The sequence below is a fragment of the Meleagris gallopavo genome, chromosome 12 (assembly GCF_000146605.3).
Source record: "Meleagris gallopavo isolate NT-WF06-2002-E0010 breed Aviagen turkey brand Nicholas breeding stock chromosome 12, Turkey_5.1, whole genome shotgun sequence".
NCBI lineage: Eukaryota > Metazoa > Chordata > Aves > Galliformes > Phasianidae > Meleagris > Meleagris gallopavo.
Window position 1 is genome coordinate 3,037,474 of NC_015022.2, and position 10,485 is coordinate 3,047,958.

General features: G+C 34.8%; 1 protein-coding gene across 2 annotated transcripts in view; it reads left to right on the forward strand.

Moving 5' to 3' along the window:
- Positions 1-10,256, forward strand: part of LOC100538950 (WD repeat-containing protein 72) — a 28,712-nt gene extending 18,456 nt beyond the window's left edge. Inside the window, exons 7-13 of one of the 2 annotated variants that reach the window (XM_019619384.2) lie at positions 342-461; positions 1,995-2,140; positions 2,502-2,598; positions 4,114-4,255; positions 4,719-4,961; positions 5,524-5,744; positions 6,660-10,255. In XM_019619384.2, coding sequence (XP_019474929.1) covers positions 342-461; positions 1,995-2,140; positions 2,502-2,598; positions 4,114-4,255; positions 4,719-4,961; positions 5,524-5,744; positions 6,660-6,896 — 1,206 coding nt within the window. In that variant the 3' untranslated portion in view covers positions 6,897-10,255. Of the gene's footprint in view, positions 1-341; positions 462-1,994; positions 2,141-2,501; positions 2,599-4,113; positions 4,256-4,718; positions 4,962-5,523; positions 5,745-6,659 lie in introns of both variants that reach the window. The other variant, XM_031555262.1, reaches the window with a different exon arrangement.
- Positions 10,257-10,485: the final 229 nt, after the last annotated feature.

The window sequence follows — 10,485 nt, forward strand, 5'->3', positions numbered from 1 at the left end:
AAGAATGGTTTGCCCTCTTACTGTGCAATGATTCTGTAACCAGCATACCCCTTTTCAGGGAAGTTATGATACCGGCAGTATCTTTCAAAGCAGAAAATGTAATTTTTCAATCATTTAATCAATAATTAAAGTAACTCCAGTATCATCATAGATGAAGATCTGAGCCATGCAGAATGTAATTTATTCATACAGTACTTGTGAGCTCTGTCTTCCAATCTGGCTTTTAATTAGGAAATATATGTTGCTTTACATGATTTTTCAATAGTTTCTTTCTATTCTAAAAGTGAAAGTTAAGCTGTCTGGAATAAATCACAGCTCTTTTTTTCCTTCTCTGCTCAAAGGAGAGGCAAAATGTGTGTGAAAAGGAATCCAAGTCTCTGGACTGTATGAACTGCCGAGCAATAAGGTTTTGCACTTACACAGAAAGGCTCCTTCTGGTTGTGTCTTCCATATGCTGGCAGGTATGTTGCTGCGCATCATATTTGTTTGTTTTTAAGAACCTTGAAAAGCTGATGTAATCAATTCTGACATGTAAATACGTCTCTTAAAATTAGTGCTTGCTAATTGTCAGATGTGTGCTGACAGTTACCTTAACTGTGTTACTGAGGTTTTCAGTTTAAGTATTCCTGCTTTAAAAGATTGCATTAAATCGGCTCTGTAGGAAGGGGATTATTTTAAGTATCCCCAGTTTTAGAGCACTGGGTGCACACTCTGTGGTACATTAAAAAGCAAACTGGTGTTGTGACATTTTTCTGAAGGTGATTTTGGACTATTGGTATTAATGTCTGATTCAGGTGCCTCAGGAGGTGTTGGAAAGCTGGAGTTTATAGAGCTGAGTCAGCTTTGTCTAACGCTTTTGTTGGGTATTCTTGAGTTTCCTCTTGGGCTATTTTGGAAAAAAAAAACACTGTATAAAAGCACTGATAATTTTCTTGTACAGAATGGGCAGGCTTTGCATGGAAAAATACTGTAATATCCTGTTATTTATAAATTTGTGATGCTTTTCACAAAATGCATGTTTCTTGTAGTGTTTGTGTACTTATCTATCTGCTTCAAACAGCAGAATATATGCATGTGGCTTACTTTAAACTTTTGTTTTAATAAATATATACCTCTAAAGGAAAAGATAATGATGATTTTACTACTTAAATAGAAGGTTATGTAGAACGTGCCATGGGAGAGACTCACATGTATTCCTAGCGACTCAACTCACTTCTATGGTTATGAAAATATTGAGCAAATTATCTCAATCTTATACAAGTCCCATGCTCCATATAAATCATAATAATTCTCATTCTGAAAGTTTTCCTCATGCTGTTGGAGTAAGTTGTAGAACGTGGCTAAGAAAACTCTTTTCAAGACTGCTAGGAACATGGACAAAAACCATATCTTGCTTTGCCATGTTTTTGTTTAAGATGAGGAGGCCAAAGGTAACAAGCTACTATTTTATTTCTAGTCTTCAGAAACAGAAAAGCTGAAAGAATTCTCCCAAGTTAAATCCTCCTCACTTTCAATTAATTTGTGAAAAAGAAAAATCTGCTGTTTGTCAAACAAAGAAAAATCTGTTCTGCTAAAATCTGCTGTGATTACATCAGCAGATTATTGGTTAAAGAATACATAAAGAATAAGAACAGAAGCATTAACTGTATGTATCAATCTTCAACGTCATATTATGTACTAAATTCATTGCTTCTACTCAACAGTCCAGTAAACATTAATAATGAATGCAAAGCAAACTAAACTCTATCTAAAATCCTCTAACATAGCAGAAGCCCTTAATGCTATTTTTTTTTTTCCAGTTTATCTTTCTGGTATATGGTTTGATTCTGACATTATGCTAGTTTAATGTTATAAATATTGCTTTGGCTTTAAAAGAGGTGGTCGAACTACAGAGTCAAGCTAATGTTCTTTTTACTGATCCTTTGCCTAAAACTAGCTTGAATAAATATGATTGTGTCAATATTGTTTGTGTTTTACTCTTTTTTGGGACTTAGGTCTATGATTATTGTGATTTCTCCTTGCTGTGTACTGAGTTCTGTAAGAGTGGTCAGTGCTTTGCTGGTGGAGAAGTACTAGCAGCTTACAGGCTTATCATCTGGACAGAAGATGGTTACAGTTACATCTACCAGCTGCTAAACAGGTGGGCTCAAATGGGAAATTCACACAAAAAGTTCAGGTACAGGATGAACTTTGGGAGGTTTATTATGGAAAATCTCTGCATGTTGCAAGTGATCAAAAACCAGAACAAAAACACTTTGGCACTCAAAGATTTACGCTGAATTTGACAGCTCTCAGTCTTTGTTTGACACAGCAGGGGACACAGGAATAAGATTAGCCATGTAGAACTTGGGCAGCTGGTGCTGTGATTTCACAAAGTCGCTTGTAATTGCTTGGTAACTTTTAATTTAACTTGCGGATCTTAGATGTTGCTGTTCTCCTTTCTTTAAAAAAAGAAAAAAGAAAAAAAGACTTTCTAAATCTTTTCTTTCTGAATTATGCAGTGGACTTTCCAAAAGCACGTATCCTGCAGATGGGAAGATGCTGAAAGAAACTGTTTATCCTCATTTACTCTGCTTTACTGATGTGAAGGAAAATAAGGTAAATTCATAAAGATTTACAGTGAGATTCAAAAGCTGCTTCAATATATGTTTCTAATTTCCAGAATTGCAACAAAGATTTAAGTGCTGTAAGTGTGGGTTTTTCACTTAAACAGCAAGTAAGACATTTCTTCATATGAATGTGTTTACTTTATAAAGTTGGAGATGTTCACAGTGTTGTCTTTAATTCTGGCTTGTTTAATTTTTTCACAGAAATCCTGCAGTTTCAGCTACAGGTGTTTCCTGATTTTTTTAATAAAGAAGCAGAGGTTTTCTTTAAGTTAAAAGCACTCTAAAATAGCTTTAGAACCTCTTACTCTCACATCCGCTTTAAAAAAAAAAAAAAAGCAAGGAAAGATAACCAGGTTATTTAATTCTTGTTCTATTAAGAAATGTATGCATGTTTCAGTGTATGCCTATCCTGACTTGAAGGGTTTTGAGTCAGATTACTGTTATATCAAGCCTGCACAGTCATCATCACACAGCTAACTCTTACAGTGTGGGCAAACTGACAGTACTTACAGTGAATGAAGTTAAACAGGTTTTTAAGCAGTTTATGTAGATCTTCAATAGAGACCTATTTTTCACTCTCAAATATATAGAATTTTTCTAGTGAGCTTTTGTTTTTGTTGGCAGCCAGAGACTCTTAGAAACTGTTTTTGTTGCATGCAAAGATGGGATAACTGCTGAAGGATGCCAAAAGGTCAGATACCTTTTGGTAAAAAGAAAGAAATAGCCAAAATACATGGTTTAGTAATGCTAGGGTGTTACAGCAGGAAGCTCATTTTTTTTTTTTTCTTCCCCCAAATACATGCATTTTTAGTAATGTCTGCTGCCATTTTCTAATATTTTTACTCAAATATTTACCACCTGAATAATTTTTATAGTGGATTTGTTTTACAGGACACAGCTCCCTCGGTGACAGTCTGTTTTCATCTCTTTAGATGATAACCTGAGTTACATAATGATAGAGTTGCTTATCGTGAAATTTACTCCCAAACTTCAATGTTGTAAATAAAACATATCCTGCTTATGGGGATGTTATTAAAAAGTCTTCAAGGAGCATACAGTCTAGCTGTGTTGATGCAATTAAAACTTTTCTTTAGAGGAAAACTGTGCTGATGACTGTTCAATCCATGCTACTGAGCATGCATTTTTTTCTGGCTTGTTTTTGGCAAGTCTCTTTGTTATGCACCTTTGTGTCTGAAATCTGTGCTCCTGCATGCATCTTTCGGTTTAATTTCACCCAGAAGGAATCTTGATGTGGTACTCCAGGATGACTTCAAAACATGAAGCAGCAGCACCAATTTCCAATGTACACTCCTGCTCTAAGTTCAAATGTCTTACAGGAAATACACCTGGAGTTTCCTATTTTCTTATTTTCTGGAAGAGTGTATCATTTCATTTTTTATATTTCTATGGCTTCTGATCTCAAACTTGGAATTTGAAATTAATTATTACATTATTTTATCACCTCTTCCACATCAGGAGTTTGACTTACTGTTATTTTTGGCAGAGTTTCCCTTTTGTCATGGGCTTTATGAATGAAAGGAAGGAGCCTTTCTATAAGATTCTTTTTTCCGGTGAAGCTTCAGGAAGAATCACTTTATGGCATGTTCCTGATGTTCCTGCATCAACATTTGATGGTTCGCCAAAAGGTTTGGTAATTCTGTGCTTTCAGTGCAATCTCTTTAGTTATGTCTGTAAATTATGAAAACTTGTGAAAATACTTAATGGTAAAAATTGTTGTTTATCCATCTGCTGTGTGGTGATTCTCTGTAGTCAGCAGCAACACACCAATGGGGAGTGTCCAGTAATTGACACTTCTTTTTCATGTGGTTGAATGTATGAATATTCTATTTCTTTTCAATCTGCTCATAAGCAAACCTTTACCAAATGTCATGGAAATTTGCTTATTTGATCCTGCTTATGGCTGTTCAGGTATATTTAAAATAAAGGATTTTAGTGAGATGATGTAACATGTTGGAGTGGCAACCACTAACTCCAACCTAAAAGTACAGGAGGGATAAGTTTAGAAGTGGTTGTGAGATGAAAAATACATTTTGGTTTCTTCTGAATTTAAACGAATAATGTTCCTGCCTCTTCCTCCCCACACTCTAGAAATCCCAATTTCAACAACATGGACTCTTCAAGATAGTTTTAATAAAGCCCATTCAATGTCAGAGGGCATTATAGATCATCTTTGTGAGTTTAAAGATGGAATTGAAAATGCAGTTGTGACTTCCTCTGTGTACATACCCCGTCTGGATAAGCTTGTGTGTGGATGTGAAAATGGGGAAATTTTCATAACGCTCGGTCTAGAAACTGCAAGAGCAAGATTTCTAGAAAATGTGTCTTTGAAAGGTAAGTTTTAACAATTTTGCTTAACTATCTGAATGATGCACGAAAGACTTCATGCTTCTAACATTCCCTTCAGTCATCCCTTTAAGTATTCCATGAAAGTGGAGATGAGGCTAATAGAATAATGAGGAAAATATATTATGATATTCTTTCCAGCCTCCCTGTAGGTGACTTATCAAATCACTACCAGACGACTTGGTACTGCTAGTCCTATGATGGATGGTGGGGATTGGAGTCAACTGGAATAAGAGTTGTGGGATATCATAGAGGCAGCAGTCATCTTTGTCATTTTCCCTCTCAAAGATAATTCCACTTCAGAAATAAAAAAAAAAAAATAAGATGCTTTCTGGTGGATGAAGGTCAGAATGTACACCTTTGTTCTCCTTTTTAGAGAGAATGTGTCCAAAATTTTGATCTCATGTAGGAAGATACCTTTCTTAAAACTCTTTAGATGAAAATTTAGTTGTAATTAGTCTTTCTAATCTCTTGATGTTTTATGAAATGTATTGTCAAATATGGAGCCTCTATTTTTAAAGAAGATAAATAACTTACTGTGTTGTTTCAGGTAATCTACCTCATAAAGTTTTGAATGGTCATAGTAGCAGAGTTACATGTTTACTTTATCCACATGGTAATTCAGTAAGGTTTGATCCCAGCTGGCTGTTATCAGGGGGCCAGGATTCTACTGTGATCTGTTGGGATATATTTACTGGAAAAATCTTGCACCGATTTAGTCTGCAATCTGGTCCAGTGACAGAGCTATTGAGATCTCCAGACAACTGCAAAGTAAGTGTGTATATATATGATAGAGTTTCTCAAATACACGTACTTCTGCCCTGCGGCACTTGATCTTTGATCACTTAATTTTGTTTGAAAGTTGCTTTTAACTTTGGGGTGTTGATTTCATTAATTTATAACTTCAGTGGTACAGAAAAATGCTAAAATGGTGATGGATTTAATTCTTAACAGTCTATTCATCCTTTTTCATATCATGATTGTAAAATTGCATTTGAATCTGACAAATCTTTGTAAATGGTACATATTTAAATACTTCAGAAAGGACTAGTTCAAGGTCTTAAAGCTTGTAAGGCTCTTAAGTAATTTTTCTGACATCTAAGCAAACAGTATTTACCTACTTGGATGATGATCCAGTTCATTTATGGGGCTGATATTTTCCATCAGGCAAATTCCTTTGTATCACCAAAAATTGCTATGAGAACGACAGAATCACAGGGGTTAGAAGGGACCTCAAGAAACCATCAAGTCCAAATCCCTTGCTAAGGCAGGTACCTTACAATAGGGCACGCAGGTGGGCATCCAGACAATCCTTGAGTATCTCCATACAAGTAGACTCTACAACCTCTCTGGGCAACACGTTTTAGTGCTCTGTCACCCTCAACGTAAAGATGTTCTTCTGTGTGGTAGTACAGAACTTCCTATGTTCAGCTTTGACCTGCTTTGACAGGCCAAGTATTGGTGTCTAAACTATTCTTAAATTTGGAAAATCAGAAGAGGATGTAGGTATCTGCTTTACAGCCTGCCTGCTAAAAATGAGTTGGAGATGTAGTCTGAAATAAAGCTCTTTCCAACATTAGTATGTTCTGGGAAATAAATGACTAAATAACTTGTTCCAGGCTTACAACAATGCTATCATGACTTTAGTTGCAGTATTGATAACAAAATTCTTAATCTGTTTTGCAGTTGCAGTATCATAGTGTAGTGTGCTGTGTGTGTAGTGATCATTCGGTAGCAGTTCTACACCTTCAGAAGAAAGTTTGTCTCTTACATGCCAGAAAGCATCTGTTTCCTGTGAAGAAGATAAAATATGACCCCACTGAAAATCTGCTAATTGTTGGGTGTGAAGATGATTCGGTTTATGTTTGGGAAATTGAAACAGGTAATATCAGGTTATTTGCTCACTTTAAGTTTTGTCTGTGATGTTTATGAACATCTTAGATTAATTAGGGAGGTTAAAATTTCTATACTCTTCAAGGTATGTCACTAATATAATAGCTTACCTATAGCTGGTTATATAGAAATTTAAGTCAGATTCTGATGACTGAATGATTAGCTGGTATTGCAGTGAATTGAGCTCAGCAGTCATTAATAAATACAAGCATTTTTATAGAGATTATGGTGTTTGAAGATGCTACCAGCCTCTAACTGTTCCATCTACATTTTTTTCCTCTTTTAAAATTGATGGTGAAAACAGTATGTAATTTAGGTGGGAGAAATTGTGATGTAGAATGTTTTCCTGGTTTAATACATAACTAAGAAAGGCACTTCTCAAAATCATCACGTGAATAGGCTGTATATAAAAACTTGAGTCTGAGATGTCCCTAAAGGTCATTTAAAATTCATTGAAGATTTAGTTGCATTTGAAATTGTAGTAGAGCTTGGAAATGTGACAAAGAACCACAGATCTTCTTCTATTGTTTCCTTATTAATCTCTTCTTATCATTGCTATCATTTTAACATGTTTTGCATCAGTTAGTCTGTATCACCTTTCTATCACCATACAGTGACTAAAGCAGCCCAAGAAGTTAAGATGCTTCAAGGGAGATGATTATATCTCAGTTGCAATTTTATTCCAGTGTGACTAGGATGATATCATACAAAAGTACAGTGAATTATTTGTAAATCAGTGGGACTTAGTACCATAGGATTGTACTGGTACCAAGAATGCAAAAACAGTATGAATTGAACTATCTCTCCTTTAGCCATGAAAATGGTGCTCATTTGACAAGAAGTAAAATGAATGCTCACATGTTATGTATTCTAAATGGTCAACATGATTAAAAATACGTTAAATTACTGTTTCTGTATCTTGTTGCCACTGGCTAGAATGAGGGCTGCAATCACTACTTTTAAGGAATGTGTGGAGCATCAGAGGTGCAGTTATTTGCTGCATAAGCCTGTATCAACTTTCTTTTTTATTCCACTTCTGCACTGGTAGCTGAAAAATGCCATCTAAGCCAACCAGGATATACTTGCTTTAACGTAAATTAAATCTTTATTACAGGAGAACTTGAGAGGTCATAGCACTGATCCTTGAAATTGGCCTGACCTAGATCAAGAGCCATATAGATACTTCAGTGTCACTCAGGCAGACAGAGCACTGTTTAGATGTATGAGAATGATGTATCAAACGAAACTCAGCAGAAGCAAAGCCTTTTAATACAGTTTTCATCTGTCAGTATTTGAACAGACAGATGTGCATGTACCACTTGCAGAATTGTTTACCTGTGAGTTCCCAGAAAGTTGGGAAATACTCTTAGCAGTAGCCTTGTGCTCAAATTCCATCGTGGATTTGAACAGGGAATAGTTTTAGTAGTTTCTGTTGTCAAAAAGTGGTTTGGGTCTTTTTTTCCTCTTTTGACTGTACAGTTAGTTTCATGACTGAGGCTTTGCCTCTAAATGGAAGTCAGCAGAGGACCCGATTTTTGTGTCAGCCTCATACATCACTGTTTGCAGTTTAAAAAAAATACTGAGCACTGTTATTGTACTAGAGATAATGGATAACTGGGAAAACAGCCAGTCTGCTTATAATTTGGGGATGTGAAATAAGGAATCTCTATGAATATTTCAGTATTTACACTGCTGTAGAGTCAGCAGTAACTCTGAATTTGACAAATGACTTCACAAAAATTCAGGGACTTTTAGTACCTGTGATAGTTGTTCAGCTATACCACTTTAGCTTCAGAGCTGTCCTATCAGATAATTAAGAAAACAAATCCTTGAGCAAATGAAAGCCTTTATTATATATTACAGTTTATCTTCTAAATTTCAATGAGATACTGATGGCTGATACTTTTTTCAAAAAGTATTCTGAAGTTAAATTTAAGGCACTTCTTAGCAAGTGTACTTTAGTTTCTTGTATGGAGTTGGAAAAACACTGTCATATAGATTAAAATCTAACTCAGCATTTATGTGTGCAGCCTGTATCCATCTCTTTGTTAACCTGTCAAAGATTTTATTTTGCCTCATAAACGATAAGCAATCTCTGAGTATGACGGGTTCCCTATATTATTCCAAATAGTCATTTGAGGATGGCTTATGTTGGAATGCATTAAATGACAAGAGTATAGTTAACTTCAGTTGGAATTCATCTGAACTAGGGACATACATTTATGCTTATAAATATAATCTAGTAACTAGCAGCTAGTAGCTTAGGCTGTGTCTTTAATGTTTAGGAGGAATTAGGAATAAGTAGAAGGGCTTATCTTTTCTCCGTTGACTACAAGGGGAGCATGAAGAAGAGGGGGTGAAAACAAATTTCTTGCTGCTACTATTAAGAGACTCCAATAAGATGAACTGAATCTCATTTTAAGTACTTTTGATTTACTGAATAAAGTGAAATTATTGTAAGTTTAAATGTTGCTGCTGAACGTGCATGTGGTTAGTGATATGGAAAATGAAATAGATGTTATGAACTAGTATTTGTGTAGGCAAACATTTTGCCTACATTTTAATATATGGATATGGTAAGTTCCCGTTAAAGTAGAATATTTTCCATGACAATAAATATCGATCTAATAATACATATGGAATATTAATATAGCATGTGCACAGGGTATGTTCCAAACTTGTGTGCTGGAAGATGAATATGAAAATCAATAACAAATTTTGTTCTAATTAAAGTGTAAAATATTTCTTCCAATAGCCACCACTTGAAGTCCACTTCAATAAGGAAATTAGCTGTAATCTATATAGCTCTTATGTTTTTCTGAGCAGTTGATATATTTGAGATTTTTTTAAAAAAGGTAATTGGTATAAGATGTAACAACAGGATCATGTTTTCTTTCTTGGTTAAAAAAAAAATCATGTGGAAACCTGCCAATGGAGCTACATCTTTGTCTAATACACACTGAGAGCAAGGAAATAGTAGGTAGACTTCAAAGAGGGATCTTCTTTGTTTTGAGGTAGCAAAGCAATCCTCATTTATCAGAGGTAGGTTTAGTTTTGACTTTAATGTGATTATATTCATCATTCTTGTAGAATGTAACCTCCAGTAATTTACTATATTTTATTCTGCCTTGCAAGTCTTGCTTTATTTTATTGTTCAATTATGTGCTTATTGTGAGTTTAAAATAGAATAATATAATTAAATCGGACCTTTTGCTCTGTTATTATAGTTATAGAGAAAGACTGTGTTTCTGCTAATGGCAATGATGATTTTACTTGTTTGCTTTTACTAGTTGCTTGAAATATGGGCTGTTGGGAAATAAAATTTGTAACGTAATATTTGACTATTTTGTTTATGACTAACTTTACATCTGAAACTGTTTATGGATCTGTTATCTTTTACTTGTGTAATATTCTGTACCATTTATTACATGCAGGGTAATTTTATTAAAAAGAGAGAAGCAAATGGCCCTCACTTTCTACATTAAAACAAATTGCTACGAAAGAGTGAAAACGTTATTAAAAGCAATGTAGCTAGTCACATAAGTAAGATGTGTGTTTGAAGGGAAATCTCTTGCATCATATACATGCAAGATAGCTCAGTGATATTTTCTTTGCTATT